The 19,456-nt window shown below is 53.1% G+C and overlaps 2 protein-coding genes across 8 annotated transcripts in view; both read left to right on the plus strand.

Annotated features, from left to right (window-relative positions):
- MKNK1 (MAPK interacting serine/threonine kinase 1) overlaps positions 1-8,542 on the plus strand; it is a 48,730-nt gene extending 40,188 nt beyond the window's left edge. For 6 of the 7 annotated variants that reach the window (XM_061121990.1, XM_061121992.1, XM_061121994.1 and 3 more), the window contains 5 exons: positions 2,015-2,110; positions 3,612-3,806; positions 4,464-4,628; positions 5,822-5,865; positions 7,197-8,542. In XM_061121990.1, the coding sequence (XP_060977973.1) occupies positions 2,015-2,110; positions 3,612-3,806; positions 4,464-4,628; positions 5,822-5,865; positions 7,197-7,446 (750 nt within the window). In that variant the 3' untranslated portion in view covers positions 7,447-8,542. The remainder of the gene's footprint in view (positions 1-2,014; positions 2,111-3,611; positions 3,807-4,463; positions 4,629-5,821; positions 5,866-7,196) is intronic. The other variant, XM_061121996.1, reaches the window with a different exon arrangement.
- Positions 8,543-14,751: 6,209 nt separating this feature from the next.
- KNCN (kinocilin) lies at positions 14,752-18,793 on the plus strand. Its single transcript, XM_061119754.1, has 4 exons — positions 14,752-14,902; positions 15,983-16,051; positions 16,714-16,788; positions 18,714-18,793. Exons 1-4 carry the CDS (start codon positions 14,752-14,754, stop codon positions 18,791-18,793), a joined length of 375 nt encoding a protein of 124 aa, XP_060975737.1.
- The last annotated feature ends 663 nt before the right edge of the window (positions 18,794-19,456 follow it).

The raw sequence follows: 19,456 nt of genomic DNA on the forward strand, positions 1-19,456 counted from the left end.
GACAAATGAAAATTAAAAGAGAACTAAGGGTCAAATGACATCATCAAGAAAGTGAAAAAACAATCCATGAATGGAAGAAAATATTGCAGATCACATATCTGATAAGGATTTAATATCCAAAATAGAAGTTCTTTACAAAGAACTTCTAAAACTCAACATCAAAAAGACAGTGTAATTAAAAAATGAGCAAAGAACTTGAAAAACATTTCTCCAAGAAGGTATACAAATGGCCAGTAAGAAAAGATGGTCAGCATCCTTAGTCATCAGGGAAATGCAAATCAAAATCACAGTGAGATACCACCTCACATCTACTAGGATGGTTATAATACAAAAAACAGAAAATAAAAAGTGTTGATGAGATGCCACCTAAGAGGTGAACAAAACCACTTAAGTTACCTCTCCTGCCTAACTCCTGGACACACCCCTACCTTCACCCCATTAAGGTACAAGCTCACCATGCCATTGGGGGTGAGTAAACAAGGGAATTTGTTGTTTGTTTTTGCTCCCCCTTGCTGCAGCAAGGACCCCCATAAAGCCTTACCTGATACTGATGAGGATATAGGGAAATTGGAACTCTTGCCCATTGCTGGTGAGAGTGTAAAATGGTTCAACCACTGTGAAAAACACCAGTTCCTCAAAAAGCTAAGCATAGCATTACCATAACATTCAGCAATTTCACACTTGTGTATATACCCAAAAGGGTTGAAAACAGAGGCTTGAACACCAGTGTTCATAGCAGCACTAATCACAATAGCCAGAGCTGGAAACAATCCAACAGATGAATGGGTGAACAAAATGTGGTATATCTGTACAATTGGAATATTGTTCACCCATAAAACAGAATGATATTCTGACACGTGCTACCACTTAGATGAACCATCCAGACACAAAAGGACAAATTTTGTGTGATTCCATTTAATGAAATATCTGGAATAGGCAAATTCATAGAGACAGAAAGTAGATTAAATGTTACTAGGGCTGGAGAGAAGGGGAATGAGTTATTGCTTAATGGGTACAGAGTTTCAGTTTGAGGTGATGTGATGGTTGTGGAAAGACACTGGTAATGGTTGCACAACAGTATGAGTATAATTAATGCTACTGAATTGTAAACTTAAAAATAGTTAAAATTTATGTTATATATATTGGGTTGGCCATGAAATTCATTTAACCCAAATGAACTTCGTGGCCAACCCACTATTTAACCACAAGAGAAGCTAAGTGAAAAGGAAAAGAGGAAAGGTAGACTATAAGGGAGAGCAAAGGAAGGGAGGGAGAAAAGAGAGGTAGGAGGTGCGGCAGGCAAATAGTGAGAGAGGACCAGCACTCTGACTCACTCGCTGTGCTACTTCCACCTCGCAGACCATTCTCACACCACCTGTGTGCACAGCGGCCTCCCACGTGGCTCCAGAGATGGTCTGTGCTGTTTGCAGTCTCAGGTGCAGTGTCTAGTCCAGGGGAGCCGGGCTGCTACATTGCTGCTGCCCAGAATGACCAGCCCTCCCAGCCTGAGGGATTTTTCCTGGAACATAGAACTTTCAGTGCTTAAACCAACAAAGCCCCAAGCAAGCAAAACCTGGTCAGTCACCCCAAGCCACCTGAAGTGGTCAGGGGTTTTGTACAAAACTCCTCTGCCCTGCAGTGAATGAGCTACAAAGGGTAGTTCATGCTTAGGGAATACATACTAAGTTCTCTAAACTTTTGAGTTGCAACCTGCCCTGTTGGTAGGAAATCCATAGGTTTGCTCCTTGTCTTCTACCAAGTTCACAACAGTCTGACCCCAGGTAGTACACACATTTTCCCCTCTCAGGAAATAAGGAAAGAGCACAGGGAAGAGGACACCTTAGGACAGATCCTCAGGTGATTTCCGGTTCACTCAAGGAGGGGAAAAGGACCACCAGGTAAAGCTGGGCTTCAGCGTGGTGGCCACGTGACTGTGTACCCACACAGTCATGTTGTCTCCTCGTGCCCTTCAGTTGCTCCTCTTTGTAACTTTGCTTCCTGCTTTCCTTTTCAGGTGTCTCCGGTGAAGATCTGTGACTTTGACTTGGGCAGTGGGGTGAAATTGAACAACTCCTGCACCCCCATAACCACACCAGAGCTGACTACTCCCGTATGTATGGCCGGGCACCTGTGCCCTCTCCTTCTGCGCTCCTGTCCCCAAAGCTCTGGAGACTGAGGTCTGAGGGCTGAGGAAGGGAAACCAAGTGTATCTACTGCTGCCTGAGTTGTTTAGCCTCACTTGTCTTAATAACTGCCCCCAACCGCCCACCCCTCCCCTACTCAATGAATCTGACACTGGAGCTTTTAGTTTGGGATGGGTCCACTGCTAATGAGGAGACAGGCTGTATCTATAAGAACTGGCTGAGTCCTGACCCCTGTCCCAGGTGACAGGCACTACTCCCAGACCCACCCTTTTGCTCATGGGCGTGTGGACAGCTCCCATTCCCATGGCAGGGTTGGGGCACGTCCACTTTGTGGTGAGGATGGGGAATGTCTCTGTGGTGTGATGAGAACTGAGAGGTCCAGACTCTTTGCACGTAAGCCTGGCCAAGTTATCCTGTTGCTTCTCTCACTTCCCATTTCCTGCCCAGATGGGCTGCTGGAAGCTATTTCTTCCTCAGACATCTCTTATACATACTGGCTATGCTCTTAATTATTATATAATTCTTTTGAGATCTGCATGCTTCATAAGTGAGTTTTCCTAATAACGTTTTTTTAAGACTTGCGATTAAATATGCCCGTGTCTCATCCTAAGCAACATTATTAGAGATGTTTCTGTGTTAGCTTCTACCACACTGAGGTACCCTGTTTTCAAAGTCATTAACTCTAATTGCCAATAACAAAGAAAATGTCCTTTCTGCACTCGCCATCTTCCCACCAAATTAGTTTTGTATGGTGGGAGTTGGGAGGAGGGTTGTCTCCCAGTGAGCCTGGAATAATGAAGAGGGGAGTAAAAGCAATATATTTTGTTTTTATCAGCAGCCTTCTGTGCAAGGATGGGAGGAAGGAATCCTGGTTTCTTGTCCTTGTTTGCTACTTATATGCTTAAACAAAACCCCCGTCCCATTCTAGTCCTTGGTTTCACCTCCATAAATGGGAGACCTGAGGAGACTGGCTTTGTTCTAAGAGCTCTCCTAGCTTTGATGGTATCTTAATTCTAAATTCTTTTACTTCCATGCTCAGAGCTAGCAGGGAGGCCTGGCAGGACTTCACTTTAAGAAATCCTTGCTTTGTGGAATTGGCTGTCCTTTGAGAGCTGTGCTCCTGGGACATGGAAGTACCTGCTCACTGTGTGACTGTGTGCAGAGAGCCAGGGCAGGGAGAGATGCCTGGAGCTTCTTGACCAGGGGTCTCTGCGTACTGCAGAAAGACCTGAGAAGATCAGAGGGGTGACCTAGAACTAACTAATGCTCGGACTCAGGTTACAAATATCCAGTGACCCAGCTTTTCTAAGTGCCTTGGTGGCACCTAGCAAGCTCTCTGGCTGACTTTCCTGAGAGCTTCTTCCTCTGCAACTCCATCCTCTCACTCAAGTCCCATTATAGTCCTCTCCCTGGACTGAGCCTCTCTCTTCTCTGCCATTCCCCCTTTCCCATGTCTGGCCCCCACAGTGCGGCTCTGCAGAATACATGGCCCCCGAGGTGGTGGAGGTCTTCACGGACGAGGCCACTTTTTACGACAAGCGCTGTGACCTGTGGAGCCTGGGCGTGGTCCTCTACATCATGCTGAGTGGCTACCCGCCCTTTGTGGGTCACTGTGGGGCCGATTGTGGCTGGGACCGGGGAGAGGTCTGCACAGTGTGCCAGGTGAGCCCAGGGCCCACTGCAGGGTCAGGTGGTTGTGGGAGGCCAAGCAGGACAGGGCTCGGTGATTGTGCCTGATCTGGAAGGGGGTGGATCGTACCCTGTCCCTCTCTGGCCAAGGGCAGCCACCAGGTAAGATGGAGATAATCAAGCCCTCAGCCATTGAGGAGTTCAGGGGAGGTTGTTAGAGAAGATCACTCCTGAGCTGAGTGAGTCTTAGAGGCAGAGTATGGCCCCAGGGGAGGAGAAGCATGAAATGCAAGTAGAAGGAACAGGATGAATGAAGACAGGAGGTTTGTAACAGCTGCATATGTCGAGGGAGGAGGAGGATGGATAAAGATGATGGTGGGGGGAGATGAGCCCAGGCATCTGGATGAAGGGCTAAGGAATTGGGCATTATTCTCTCGTTGCTCGTTCCTCACTGGTCACCTACTTGGCCGTCCAAGTAGCATAGCCATCCCACCCACCCAGGGTGTTCTGTGCAGTTTAACAATTCAGGGGAGGGTAGGGGTTGGGGAAGGAGCCCTGGTCTGGAAAATACCCAGGCCACCAGCTGCACCTGCAGCTGAGGGCAATTGGATCCACGTGATCAGACCATGACAGGCACACCCTGCCCATCCCCTGGCTGGTGTGGCCTCAGGAGGAATCTTCTTTACCTAGAACAAGTTGTTTGAGAGCATCCAGAAAGGCAAGTATGAGTTTCCTGACAAGGACTGGGCTCACATCTCCAGCGAGGCCAAAGACCTCATCTCCAAGCTCCTGGTCCGAGATGCAAAGCAGAGACTGAGCGCTGCCCAAGTTCTGCAGCACCCATGGGTGCAGGGGGTGAGTTACCCAGCGGGGAGAGAGGGCATCTACCTCTTCAGGCCTGCAGCAAAACCATGAGGAAGCTCTCACATCCCAGTGGCTGACCTCTGCTGAGGGGAGTCGGATGGCAGCTTCATCCCCTGTGCATAGAGAACTGACTGACCTCTGACCTCACCCCATGCTGACCCCTTACAGAGATCACTGACTTGGATCTAACCTTGGCCACAAACTAAGCCCCTGGGTGACCCATGTGTCTCTGGAATGGACAGAGGCCTCTGGGAGATTCACCGCATGCCTCCCACCCTTGGCAGAGGCACACAGCCCAGGGAGCAGCCTGGATGGGAGCACCACCACTTACACAGAAATGCCACCACCTGGGAGTGTGCAGAAGCAAGGCCCAGCCACCCTGCTGGCTGTGCAGCTGCGGTGGGGGCTCATAACTTCTCCTCCTGGTGCTGGGGTCTGGCTGCAGCTTTCCTGAAAGGCACATGCTGCTGTTTTCCCCAAGGAAGGATCCAAGTTTTCACTCGAAAACATTTTTAAGCATCCTCCTCAGTTAATCAAGATAGCACACCCTGTCCCTCCAAGGGGTCTGCCAGACCTCCTGTGATCTTACTGTTTCGTTGATCTGCCAGGCCCTTGACACTGGGGCTGGTTGCCAGCCCCAGTTAGAAGTGGGGACCCAATCCATGAGTCTCCAAGTGGCTGATTCCCGGCCACCCAAGAGCTTCTGTCTATACTGAGCATCTGCCGCATGACAGGCTCTGGCAGTAGTGGGAGGAGCAGGACCAGGGTCCTGTCTTCATGTTCTGATGGGGAGAGGGAGCCAAGAGGACATGAGGATAGGATGGCAAATGCTTATCTAAAGTGCTCGGCACCATAGGACAAGCACCCACTTCTGCTTGGGACAGGGCTTGGGGGGCAGTAGGATGAGGGGAATGTCTCACGGGGAATTGACCCTGGAGCTGGGGTCTCGGAGGGTGATTAGGACTTCACCAGGGAGAGAGAGAGGGCTCTCCACGCAGAGGCAGCTGGGTTGGGTGCTGTGCCTTGCTTGCTGTCTCCTTGGAAGGTCTGACTCTCGGCATGCTTGGCAAGTCCGTGTGCTGGGTCCGAACCTCTAGTAAGCTGCCCCCTCTGCTGGCTTGGGTAGGGGCTGCTCTTGAAAGAGGGGGCAGCACTTACCCACACATCTGTCCTTCCTGTTCTAGCAAGCTCCAGAAAGGGGACTCCCCACGCCGCAAGTCCTCCAGAGGTAAATGCTCCTGTCACACTCACCTCCCGTCCTCATTTGGCTTTAACTTTCCCTTCAAGCTCTCAGCCATGCTGGGGCCAAGGTGGGGAACATGGAGCCCATCTCTAAGCTCAGATGTCTGGCCTCCCTCTCCCAGCTTCTCTTCCTTGTCTCTCTCTACAGTAAATCTGCTCCCTCTCTTCTCTTCTTCCACCTGGTTTCCCCTGCCCCAGCATCTTTAAGATCCCTCTCTAGGCTGTTTGCAGAAGAAAAACCTGTTTTGTGGATCCTCATGAATCGTAGCTGGAAATCACTATTTACAGCCCAAAGCACACCAAGGTTCCCTCCTGCTGCAGGGGGTTGTTAAAAGGAGCAGAAATCTGGGCCCTGAAAGGCAGAGGGACCAAGAGTCATATATACTACTAGACAGACAGTAATAACAGTCACTGTATAAGAAATACCACCCACCAGGTTTCGTATTAAGGGCTTTGCATGTGTTGTATCCCGTAAGCTTTACAATAAATTTAAAAGAGGGATGTTCCTATTGCTCCATTTTATGGATGAGAAAACTGAGGAATAGAAGGTAACTTAAGGGTGCAGTCCATAGTGCTGCAAAGAGTCAGACACGACTGAGCACACATGCATACACCCAGTAGCCTAGGGAGTGAGACTTTGAACCAGATCTGTTTGACTCTAGTGCCTTTTAACACCAGATCGTGTTCCCAGTGAGCACTCCCTATTCCTCAAGAGCCAGGTCTAAAGACTCTGGAAGCCAACCTCCTGGCCAGTTTCCCAGAATTAAACAGGGAAGTCTTACACTTTATAATCACAAATCATTTGAGTCCAACTTGGGTTCCTCCCTGACTCTGTAGAGCTGCATCCAGAATCTTTGAGGCTCCAAACCTCAGGTCCACCTTAGAATACTGATTCAGCAAACCCAGAGCTGGGTTCTGGGACTCAGACGTAAAGGCACGGCCCCTGCTCTTGGAGCCCCCCATCCTGACAGAGTGGGATGTATGTGGGTGAGTTTCATGTGTCGTGGCCCTTCCTCTGGTGGAGCTGTGTGCAGAGCCCTGAGAGCTCAGAAGAGGGGGCTCTGGATAGAAGGGAGCATTTGTCCCAACTCTTAAGTCCAGAGGCTGTCCTTGAGGCTCAAAGCCTTTCTAGCCCCAGTGAGTCAGATTCTAAACCCATGCAAGAATCTCTATGGGGAGAGCAACCTGTGCCGGCTTGGAAAAGTCCAGTGGGAGCACAGAACCGCAGCAGCTGGTGTGGGTGTCAGGGAGCTGGCCAGCGGACCCTGCTGAACCCTGCCTTCCTCTCTTTTGTGCTCCCCTCCCTCATCCCTGCAGGAATAGCAGCACAATGGACCTGACGCTCTTCGCAGCCGAGGCAATCGCCCTTAACCGCCAGCTGTCTCAGCACGAGGAGAACGAGCAGAACAAGCTGGCCGAGGAGTCTGAGGCGCTGGCTGAGGGCCTCTGCTCTGTGAAGCTCTCCCCTCCCTCCAAGTCCCGCCTGGCCCGACGGAGGGCGCTGGCCCAGGCAGGTCGCAGTGGAGATGCACCGCCCAGCCCAACACCCACAACGCCAGCGCCCTGACCCACTCTGGGCCCCAGGCCTGTCCAAGCCCTGCCACCCTGGAAACCTGTGAGGGGCCTGCTCTGCAGCTCCTTCCAGGCCTTTTCCTCCAAGAAGGCTCTCATCCTCCTGTCCCCAGAGTCCTCAAGGAAAAAGCTTTTTCCAAAGGGCGGGGGAGGGTCATCTTTGAAAAGGAAAGCAATCACTTGTCACTTTGCATAATGGCCTGCGGCAGGGACGTCTCTTTACTGGGCTCCTGCCCACCTGCTCACCCGCCTGCCCGTGGATGGAGGATCCAGCCCACTCTCACCACCAGGCAGCTGTAGGGCTGGGGCTGCGGCCTTCAGGGAACCAGCCTTGAGAAGCGTCCATTGACAGAGGCTCTTCCCTCTCCTCACACTGTCACCTGCCTCTGGCGGTCCTTCCACCTTCCTGTGTCCTCCGGACGTCCTCCCCCATGGCTAAGCGGAGCCATCCCCTCAATTCAGGAAGCCAGATCAGTCTTCCAGTCGATAGCGCAGAGAAGCACATAATCTTTCTTTGCCGTGACCGAAATGTGTCCCTCATTTATCATCCTCTTCCTTGTTTGGGATTGCTGCTAAAGTCAGTATTATTTTGTTTTTAAAGATGCGGGGGGGGGGGGGGGGGTTGTTTTTTTTTTTTAACCACACTCTTCCAGCAGAGATGAGACTTTTAACTCCCCCTATGAGCCCATGGACTCTCCAGAGCTCTTAGGGCTCCCACTTCTCCTGAATGTCCATGCATTTGGAAGATGTTAATCAGCTATTTCTGTTACTCTTAACTGGTTTTAAGCTGTTCAGATGATGAGTGACTTAGAGACCAGTGTGTCTTGCTGCTTCCTCCCTCGGGCCTGTTTCGGAGGGCAGTGCAGGTCTGGGGCAGTGAGGAGCTCTGTGCCTGATGTGATGCGAGTCTGGAGGCTGCCCAGCCACTCTGGTTGGAGCCATGTGGTCTCCGCTGCTGGTGAGCACAGAGGCATATCCCGCATCAGATAGCTGAGCTGCTTAGTTACCCAAGAAAATCGATTTGCATATGTCAGATGTTTATAGGGTGCAAGGACAAATTGCACTTATTTTAATAAAACTGTCTTCAATTCTGGTGTCTTCCTGGCGGTCCTTTCTTCACCTGCAGTCCTGAAGAGGAGACAGGCATTCTGGAGAGGGGCTGAGTCTAGCCGGGGGGGTGGGGTGCCTCTTGTCAAGACCTCTAAATACAGCACTTCATCGGATCCATGACACAAGGTGAAGGAGAGATCATTGCTTCTCTTTTTTAGGTGAGGAAATGAAATTCACCCACCATCTGTCAATCTCTTACTCTGTGCCAGGACCCAGAGAGAAGTAGGAAGCAGCCTCTGCCTTTTAGGATCTCCCATCAGGTGGAAGAGGCCATGTCAGCAGCCTTCACGCAAGCTAACCTCAAAGAGCACTTCAACAGGTGTACCCTGTCCCCAACCCAGCCCACCCACCCAAGCAGAGCCGAGTCCCCTCTGTCTGAAGCAGCACTGAGCCTTCCTCGAGGCTCCATTGTGTGCCCAGGACTGTTTGTCCTCCCAGAGTTGGCAACCAAAAAAAACAGCACCTGCATCCACATGTTTGTCAAGCAGAGGGCTTCATGCCCGTTGCCCTAGTAATCCTCAGAACCAGACTCAGAGGGCTGTTTGGGAAGGGCCTTTAGAAATTCCCAAGAAGGAACTTCTCCGGTGGTCCAGTGGTTGAGAATCTGCCTTGCAATGCAGGGGGTGTGAATTTGCTCCCTAGTCGGGGAACTAAGACCCCTCATGCCGAAGAGCAACTAAGCCTACCTGCCGCAACTACTGAGCCCAGGTGCTCCTGACCGTGTGCCACAGCTAGCGAGTCCATGTGCCACAGCAAAAGCTCCGCATGATGCAGTGAAAACCTGACCCAGCCAAATAAATGATTAAAAAAATTTTTTTAAACATTTAAAGGTACAAATTTTCAAAAAAAGAAATTCCTAAGGAGGCGGCAGAGGGAGGTCCGAGTGTCAGGGCAGTCGACTGGGCTCTGCTGCCAGCTTTTCTCCCTGGGAGAGTAGAGAGCCGAGACGGGGTGCAGGGCTCTTCGCTGTGGGAGCGAGTCATGGGCCAGGCTGCCAGCTGCTCCGCACTGTGAACCCTCCATGGTGATGAGGATGTACTTTCTGATGATGGTCATTTCCTTTCAGGAACCCTTGTCATCCTTGCATCCCTTCGTCTACCCAATGTGGGATAGGCTGGATAAACAGGCCTGCAGACTCTGAGCGTTTTGACCCTAAGTCTCCCTGTCCCAGGGGACTTGGAACCAGGGTGTGAGTCTTGTGTCTAGACTCCAACCCCACCCTGGTCAGTCCTCCAGGTTGGCCCAGCAGGGTGTGACTTACAGGAGCTTCCTGGACCAAGTATTCCCCCATCCTACCCACTGGGTGCACCTGGCAAGGTCTCTCTTGTCCATGGCTCTGCGCTCTCAACCACTGTGCCTACTTTGGTTTTGCTGGCATTATCATGCACTTACTGAGTACTTTCTGAGAAGCTCACAGGCATCTCATTTAATTCTCACAGCAGTCATATGAGTTAAGGTGCTATTTTATGGCACTTAACATGAAAAACCAAGCAGAGAAAGAAAAAAAAAAACAAAACAGCTTGCCCACAGCTGTAGAGCTAGGAAGGTAGAAGTGGAATTTTTCCCACAGACCTGATGCCCAGAGCTGTGCTGCCTGGGTTCAAATCCCAGCTGTTTCACTTACTGGCCTTGGGCAAGTTACTTAATTCTCCAAGAGTCTCAGTTTCTTAAACCAGAAACTGGGGAAGCTAATGTTTATCTCATGGTGCTGTTGTGAAGTTACAAATTAATAAATGTATTTAGAGCAGTTCCAAGCACACATAGTAAGTGCTCAGTAAATATTAGCTGTGATTGTTGTTCAGTCGATAAGTTGTGTTCAACTCTTTTGCAACCTCATGGACTGTAGCCCACCAGGATCCTCTCTCCATGGATTTTCCAGGCAGGGGTACTGCAGTGGGCTGCCATTTCCTTCTCCAGGGGATTTTCCCAATGCAGGGATTGAAGCCGCGTCTCCTGCATTGGCAGGCGGATTCTTTACCTCTGAGCCACCAGGGAAGCCTGTTAGCTGTGATAGTTGTTGTTATTATTGTCTCCTGGGCTAGAATTGCTCAACTGGGCCCCAGTGATGAAGATGAGGTAAGCGTCTTGTGTGGGTGGAGGTGGGTCTGGGTTTTCCACATGGGGCTGACCTCTGGCCCTTTGTGGGATTCTTCTGCTGACACTCTGCTCTGTCCCTCTGAGCCAGGGTCCCTGTCCCCAAAGGGCAGCTGTTTTGCCAGGGGAAGAGCCAGGTTGGGGGCCAGGGGCCCTGGGTTCTAGTCTTTGTCACTGTTTCACTGGTGACCTTGGGAAGTCTCCCGCCCTTTCTGGGGACCAGGCCCTGTGCCTGGCTGTGCTGGGCCAAGGCAGACATGCTAAGTGAGGCTCTGGAACCTGGAACTGTGGCAGCCAGTGTCCCAGCTCTATGCTCATGTGCTAGCTGCCCTTAGGAGAGGGTGGGAATGCCCCAGACCCAGGCTGGCAGGCCTCAGCTCCAGCCCTTCCTGATTCTCAAGGACACTGAGCACTCCTGTCTGAGCTCCATGGGGGGTCAGGGACAGTGCTGGAGTCTTTCTCTCTCCTGGGGTCCACCTGCCTGAGCTCTGACGGCCCCTCTTCCCTCCTGGCTGACTGCCCCTCACCAGATCCAGCTCAGCGATCAGCAGTGCCTTGGTCCCATGCCAGCTGCTCCAGCTGCTGAGGTCTGAGGGGAGCAGTGAGAAGCAAGGTCCCCCCAACGGCTGGCACTTGTTGCCATGGTAGCAGTTGCCTTGGAAGCCACTTCCCTGACTTCAGCTTCTGAACAGTCCGGGAAAGCTGCCCATCCCCCAGGGGATCGGTGAATTAATCACACTCCTTTCCAGGGTCCCCAGCCCTCAAGGAAAATAAACAGAACTAAACCAAGCTGAGGTCTTTTCACCCACCCTTCCTCTCCACCCCATGCCACTCTTGGACTTCCTGCTTCCGGGGAGGAAAGAGCAGAGGCAGGCCCCCTCCAACCCTAGCCTCCAGATGAGAAGAAGAGATTTTCTGACAGAATTCAGTGGTGACCCAAGGCCCAGCCACACTCTGGATCCAGGGGCCTGGAGGACCCAGGCTTCAGTGGGCGCACGGGGGGGCTCTGAGCTTGGGGGTGGGGAAATGTGGGGTGGTCAGTCTCTAGAGCCTTGGGCTTCCATCTCATTTACCTGTGATAGCACCACCCAAGGGCAAGCATACATTTGCTTTTTCAGGGCTGGTACGGCTAAAATTGCTACAGGAAAAAATTCCTGTCTCCATTTGTAATCAATCCTGGAGAAGAGAATGGCAAACCACTTCAGCATTCTTGCCTTGAGAACCCCAGGAACAGTGTGAATAAACAGAAGAGGAGATGTCACAAATTTGCAGTGGCCTTTAGTGACACTCCTGTCATGAGGGAAGCATGCAGGACTTGGCCTGATTCTTCTGAACACAATATCTCCCTCTGATGGTGGGGTTGCCAGTTCCTCCCACCTCAGAGAAGACAGTTTAGAAATGTGCTGGCCTCTTTCCCAACTGAGCAGGGAAGCTGGACGCCGGAATCCATCGCGGACTCGGGCTGTCCTTCCACCTCCCCATGTCTCAGTGTCCCCATCTGTTCTGGAAAGGAGCTGGGAAGTTCTGTGATCTTGTAACTGAGGATGGCTCGATGTGTCTCTCCTCCACAGTCTCTGCTCTGCCTCTCTGCCCAGAGGGATTTACAATGTCAAAGAAAATCTCTAATTTAGAACTTGTCTCCAGTTTTTAGAGATCAGAGTGTTCTGGAATCGGAAACTCACAATGAACAGGCACCCCTGACTCCCCTGCCATCCTCATCCCCATTCACCAGATGAGCAAGGTGAGGCCCACAGTGTGAGGTTCCCACCTCAGAATGTGGAACCAGAGTGCTGTCTTGCTGATGGCGTGCACACATCACCCTCAGCCTGACAACGGGAGAAGAGCCGGACAGGCCTCACCCAGCCAGAGTTATGAAAACACTTAATGGAGGCCAAGGGCGTTGGAGGGGGTGCTCGGGTTCCCAAAGCTTGATGTCTCAGGAACACGTTTCCATGGACGATTATTTTGATGGCTCTTTCTAAAACTAGTCAGTGGGGGATCAATTACGTGTGACAGAGACCCGGCTGTCATTTGATGACTAATTAGAAGAGTAATCAGACCTCATCCTGGTGGGAGGGACAGGGGATGCTGGCAGCTGCAGCTGTGGCTGGAGACGCCCACCCCCAGGGGCTTCCCCGATGAGGGCCAGGAACACAGCTCAGGGGCCCCTTGGTGTTCTGTGGTCAACCCTCCTTTCCCCACACCTTTGAGTTCACACCTGCCCTGCCGAGGGCTCACTCCAGCTTCCTGGCGGGGCCTTCCCTCAGCTGAAGCTCGGTCAGATGACCTTGGTCTTCCCAGGCTTCTATCCCCACCAGGAAAGCCTCCAGTTAGGGACAGAGCTCCCACGGCGCCCGAGATCAATCCGAGATGGTTGGGCAGGCCCGAGCCCTCCCTGGGCAACGTCTTTGCGGCCGGAAGCCCACACCACGTGCCCTCTAGCCGTACAGTGGCGCTCAGTCCATGAACCTGCCCTCAAGGGGCCCACAGTCTACAGAGGAGACAGAGAATAGGGGCAGGTGGCCAGCACTTCAGCGTGGTGACATGACCACTCAGCTGCCATCAGGAGTGGCTCCTCAGAGCTGGGGCTGCCCAAGCAGAGTTCCACAGGATGAGGGGTCCCCAGGCAGCGGGAGCCACGCACACACTCAGCAGAAGGGCCACAGAGGAGAAGGGGGACAGGGGCTGTGGGGGCAGCAGGAGGCCAGAGACCTTGGGTCTGGCTATGTCTGATGCAGACATGGAGGGGAGAGACAGGCGACCCACAGAGAGGCCACTGGGGCTGGTGATGGGACCCCGGGGACTGTGGTGATCCACAAAGGGCCAGAGAATGCAACTAGTGCTGAGGGCTGGCGCAGGGTACGGGACAGGGCTGGGCCAGGCTGGGGTGGGGGGGGTTACCACTGCCCTATCTTCACTTGGTGGATCCTGCAAGTAGGTCAGACAGGCTGGACAGAGCTCAGCCTGGAGGTCAGGAGGCGCCAGCCTTGTCCCAATCTCCTGATCCCGGCTGCTGATAACCCGGCCCCTGCCAATCCCTCCTCCCAACCCTGGCCCCTAGCCTGCATGTGTGTCCTCCCACCCTGCCCCCGCCACTGCTCCTCCCTGTTAGCCCCCCGACCAAGGACCCCAGGGTAGCTGGAGGGGCTCCCCTTCTCATCCCACTGCAACTGAAAAGGAGCCTACTTGAAGAGAAGAGACCATCCTCACCTGCCTGGGGCCCAGAGGGGGCCAGGGTGGAAGTAGAGAATGGCCATGGAAGGACCCTCCCCCTCTCCTCCTCCTGGCCCTGTCGCTGTTCCTGTCTGTCTCGTGAGCCTCATCCAGGTCTCCTTCCAGGTTCCCATCTCCAAGTCCCCAAGCAGGGACCTTGGATTCACCTCCAACCAAAGGGGCAGCAGAGTGGGTCCTCAGCATGTGGCCAGGAGTCCTCACATCTCTGGCTGCCAAGCACCAGATGACGCCACCGGCTCATCCGGCCCCTTCCAGGACCCACAGTGGAACCTTGGCTGACTGCCCTCATGGGCCTGTGGGCAGCAACTCACATTGCAACCTCATGAATAACTCAGCACCTCCTGCTGCCTACATCTCTGAGGAAGCTTGGTCCTCTGGACCCCCTCCCCTTTGCAACTTGCTTTAAACTTTAATAGGCTGAGGCTCAGTGGCACCTGAGCAGGCTCCAGGGACCTGGGGCAGGATGTCCTGGGCAGGGAAGCTCAGGCTGAGTTCTCCCAAGAGGAGGCTGGCGGGGCTAACCCCCAGGGCACAGGCCCAGCTCTCCAGAGCTCTGGTAGCCAAGGCTGGATGTGGTCAGTCAGGAATCCCGAGAGTGGCTTCCAGCTTCAGGGGCCTATAAGGGAGGAAGAGTAAGCTGGGGTGATCTGGGAGAGATCTTCGCTCAAGGTGGGGCCCCTGAGACTGTGGTGGGATAGGGTTGCAGATAAACCCAAAGGTTAGCAGCCCAGAATCTTACTGCCCAGAGACTTTCTTCCTGAAGGTGGAGCTCCAGCAAGCAGACATCCAAGAGGACCGAGACCTCCAGAGCTGTTCCGGGGACAGGCTCCGCTGGTGGAGGCAGTGCCCTGGGTAGGCCGGCATGGACATCCCCGTCAGCAGCAGAGACTTCCGCTGCCTGCAGCTGGCCTGCGTGGCCCTCGGCCTGGTGGCTGGCAGCATCATCATCGGTGTCTCCATCTCCAAAGCTGCAGCTGCCATGGGCGGGGTCTTTATTGGAGCTGCTGGTCTGGGTGAGAAGGTGCTGGGCTCAGAGAGGGAGCTGGGGTGGGGGGCGGGGTGAGGGGACCATGGCCAGGTGAGCAAGCAATGGAGGGAAGAGCTGGGCCACCAGGAATCAGTTGGGGAGGATGGAAGATGGAGATGTGAGCAAGGCAGCCATCAGGGGTACTGGGAAGGAGAAGGAGGCTGGGGTGAGATTCCCACGGCACACTGCAGGGGTGAGGAGGCGTGGAGCAAGAGCTGGTGAACACTGCTCTTGGGCCACTCCCGCTCTGGCTCCCCAGTCCCAAGCCCTGGACTCTTGAGTTAGCGTTAGGACTCACAGGCTTGTTCTGAATGAGTTGGTGGGAGGTGTGTAGAGAAGGACAGAGTTCTCTGTGGGACCCCCCACCCGCTTGAGCCCCGACAGGATCCAGCTCAGACCAAGGGTTTCCTTTCCTTTCCTGGAATGTTGCCGCAGCAGATCTGTCTGTCCAGGCATCTGTCTGTCTGGACCAGGCCCACTGACATCCCCACAGTAGTGCTGGGTACCATCCCTCACCCCTTCCACCACCCTGGGCCCCGGGCAGAACCAGAAGCACCAGGTCGGTGGGCTCTGGCATCTGCACCTGTGAACTCAGGCCAGGGGCCAAGCCCTTGGGAGTGACGGAGCAGGACCCCTTCTTCCGCTACCCCCTCCCCAGCTCCCTAAGGAGCCTCCAGTCCTGCCCTTGGGGTCTCCAGGGGAAGGTGGGGAACCAGAGTTGAGGGTGCCCATGGGCCCATTTCCAGCTTCAGAGGAAGGAAGAACCCAGCCTGCCATCACCTGGGCAGGTGGAGCCAGGAACCTGCGCCTTCACAGCCTGTAACCCCTTCCCCCAAAGGCACTGCTCCCCACCCCCTCCTGGGGCTGGGTGTTGGGGAATGCCCCCCCAACAGATGCACACATTCACAGGCTACATTCACACACCCACAGTCCCAACTCTGCCCACTCATGCTCCTCCCATGCCCACCCATAACCCAGCCCCAGGCTCAGAGCCCACAGCTTCATACAGCTCACCCTAAACAGGCTCCCTCCTCATCACAGAACCCCTCCGTGTCTCTCCTCTTAGGGCTCCTCATCTTGGCCTACCCCTTCCTGAAGTCTCGGTTCAACCTGGACCACATCCTGCCCACGATAGGTGAGTCCTCTCCCCTGTCCCCACCTCCGCCAAGAACTGCGTGAGACCCTCTGTGTGTAAGTCTGCAGCCCACTGCAGTGCAGCCAAGCCCACATGTGTGACTGTACTGGCTGCGTGTGTTAGAGATGCTGTGTATGAGTGTGTGTGTTGTGTAGTCATTGCTGTGATTGCACACAGACTCCAGCCTTCCACTAAGTCCATGAACTGGCTCAGAGGACCTAGAACCCCCATCTCCCCTGATAAGTTCTCCTCCTTCCCCAAAGCCTCGGAGATCTCCAGATAACCCTACTTCATCCCTGAGCTTCCATAAAGACCCTCTAGCTGCCCTGAGACCTCAGGACCCTGGATAGCTCCCCACCTCATCTCAGCTCCCCACATAGGTGCTCCCATCTCCGTCAGTCCTACACATTCATCCCAGTTCTCCCCAGGACCCCCACCTCCTTAAATATCTGCTGTCTTCTCCTTCAAGGGCCCATTTCTTCCACCTTCGCTCCCCTCCCCAAATCTGTGCAGATCATGTAGGAGACATAAAGGAAAGTAATGGAGCAAAGACAGCAGCCAGGATGGGGAGTAGACAACAGGAAGGACTTCCCTTCCCAGAGCTGGACTTGATTTGAGAATGGCTCAGTAACCACAAGGCTTGGGGTGCTCTCATCCTACAGGGAGCCTGAGAATCCACCCCCAGCCAGGGGCAGACCATGGTGAGGGAAGATCCAGCACCAATGGAAATAAAGAGGGTAAGTTCCAGAAATTCCAGAGTCTATCTTCCATCTTCCCCTCTGGGGACACAGCCCAGAGAAGCCACCATGATGGAAGTGCAAAGGGGGCTTCTCCAAGCACAGGGAGACAGAAGTGTTGCATAGTTCTTCCACAAGCTTAGTCAAAATGCTTCTTGCTCCCAGGGGAGCTCAGCCCCTCTGGTCCCCAAGGTTTCTCTGTCAGGCCCAGTATAGCACCATACTGCCCCAGCCCAATGCCGTTATTTTCTCACTCTCCTCTCCCATAGTGGAATCCAACTCTCAGAGTTGGTACCCAAAACGGGGCATCTCCCTCCTCTTCCATCCCGCCACACTGGAAAATTCCAGGGCAAGAGTATTTCAAAGGTATCCCCACCTCTGGTGTCTGCTGCCCATGGTAGGACACTGAGCACTCAGCAAAAGGTTCCATCCCAGACACTGTTCCAGGCACTTTCCATATGTTGATTTGTTCCATTCTCAGAACAGCCATATGGGGCAGGTACTGTAATTAGCCCCACTTTATATATGGGGCAACTGAGGCCCAAATTGCCAACATCCGTTGGATCATTAACAAAACAAGAAAGTTCCAGAAAGACATCTACTTCTGCTTTATTGACTATGCCAAAGCCTTTGACTGTGCGGATCACAGGAATACCAGATCACCTTACCTGCCTCCTGAGAAATCTGTATTCAGGTCAAGAAGCAACAGTTAGAACCAGACTTGGAACAACAGACTGGTTTCAAATTGTGAGAGTACATCAAAGCTGTATATTGTCACCTTGTTTATTTAACTTATAAGCAAAGTACCTCATGCAAAATGCCTGACTTATGCAACATGCTTCAGCACAAGCTGGAATCAAGATTGCTGGGAGAAATATCAATAACCTCAGATTCACAGATGACACCACCGTTACGAAGAACTAAAGAACCTCTTGATGAAAGTGAAAGAGGAGAATGAAAAAGTTGGCTTAAAACTCAACATTCAAAAAAATAAGAGCATGGCATCTGGACCCATCACTTCATGGCAAATAGAAGGGGAAACAGTGGAAATAGCAAGAGACTATTTTGGGGGGCTCCAAAATCACTGCAGATGGTGACTGCAGCCATGAAATTAAAAGACATTTGTGCCTTGGAAGAAAAGTTATAACCAATCTAGACAGCATATTAAAAAGCCAGAGACATTACTTTGCTGACAAAGGTCCGTATAGTCAAAGCTATGGTTTTTCCAGTAGTCATGTATGGATGTGAGAGTTGAACTATAAAGAAAGCTGAGCCCCAAAGAATTGATGCTTTTGAACTGTGGTGTTGGAGAAGACTCTTGAGAGTCCCTAGGACTGCAAAAAGATCAAACCAGTCCATCCTAAAGGAAATCAGTCCTGAATATTCATTGGAAGGACTGATGCTGAAGCTGAAACTCCAATACCTCGGCCACCTGATGCAAAGAACTGACTCATTGGAAAGACCCTGATACTGGGAAAGATTGAAGGCAGGAGGAGAAGGGGATGACAGAGGATGAGATGGTTGGATGGCATCACCGACTCGATGGACATGAGTTTGAGCGAGCTCCGGGAGTTGGTGATGGACAGAGAGGCCTGGCATGCTGCACTCCATGGGGTTGCAAAGAGTTGGACACGACTGAGTAACTGAACTGAACTGAACTGCCTGAGGCCCAGGGAGGTTATGAGACTCAATTGGGAAATGGTGGGGCCAGAAACCAGGCCATTAGCCCCCAGTCCTGCCTCTAACTCCCACATCATGTTGCTTTCCTCTTGAAGGGCCACTCTGACCATCCATGTCTCTTTAAACCACGCTGCCCCCCGAGAGTCCCTTCCTCCCCATTCTATCCCCTCTGACCCCAGGTCCCTCTGGGAGGCTCTGACCCAGGATCTGTCTACTCAGCCACCCTGTCCTGGTCTCTCCCACAGGAGCCCGTAGCAGCCTGTCCACAGTGAGCAGAACCCTGGAGAAGCTGAAGCCTGGGGGCCGGGGGACTGGGGAGGGCTGAGGCAGGGGCTGAGGGGTTGCCCCCTGCCCTGCGCCCTCTTTCCCCTGCTCCCCCAGTCTCAGAGCCTGCCTGGATCCAAACCTGAGAAGAACCAGATCCTGGAGATGCCAGACCTGCATCCGCCAGAGCCATTGGAAATGGATCCCTGCGTCGGGCAGGGCTGGGACCAAGCTATCTCTAGTCTCAGGCTCTTGACCTGGATCTTCTCTCTGGATGGCAGCTCAGCTTTCTTACATTTCTGATGTACTGACTGGCTTCTCTGGAATGTGGGGCCCAGTGATGCCCCAGTCCCTTGCTCCAGCCTGGCCAGGGAAGTGAGCTACAGGCCCTCAGGAACCACAGCCGGGTTCTGAGCCCTCAGCCCCGAAGACCTGGCCCTGGGCCTCAAGAATTCACTGGCTGGATTGAGGGGCTGGACCAGACTCTTCTGAATATCAGAAGCTCTGAACCACTCCTCAGGGACAGGCCCCGAGCAGCAGTGAACCAGACAAGGGGCAGAGCCTGGAAAAATGAAATGGTCACTGCCTTGACAGGAGCCCAGGAGGCAAGGCCTGGAGGCTTTCAGGAGGAGGCGGCTCCTGAGCTGACCCCTGTGCTGAGACTCCTGGGGTTTGACTCCACTGTTTAAGGCTTTTCAGGATCTGACTGCAGACAAGACCTCCA

Source organism: Dama dama, chromosome 20, assembly GCF_033118175.1.
Source record: "Dama dama isolate Ldn47 chromosome 20, ASM3311817v1, whole genome shotgun sequence".
NCBI classification, from domain to species: Eukaryota; Metazoa; Chordata; class Mammalia; order Artiodactyla; family Cervidae; genus Dama; species Dama dama.

Bases quoted from the DNA above. Each gene is read 5' to 3' on its own strand.
- KNCN (XM_061119754.1), top strand. From the start codon at position 14,752: ATGGACATCCCCGTCAGCAGCAGAGACTTCCGCTGCCTGCAGCTGGCC. The intron at 14,903-15,982 runs GTGAGAAGGTGC...CTCTCCTCTTAG, and splicing joins TATTGGAGCTGCTGGTCTGG to GGCTCCTCATCTTGGCCTAC. The intron at 16,789-18,713 runs GTAAGTTCCAGA...TCTCTCCCACAG, and splicing joins CACCAATGGAAATAAAGAGG to GAGCCCGTAGCAGCCTGTCC.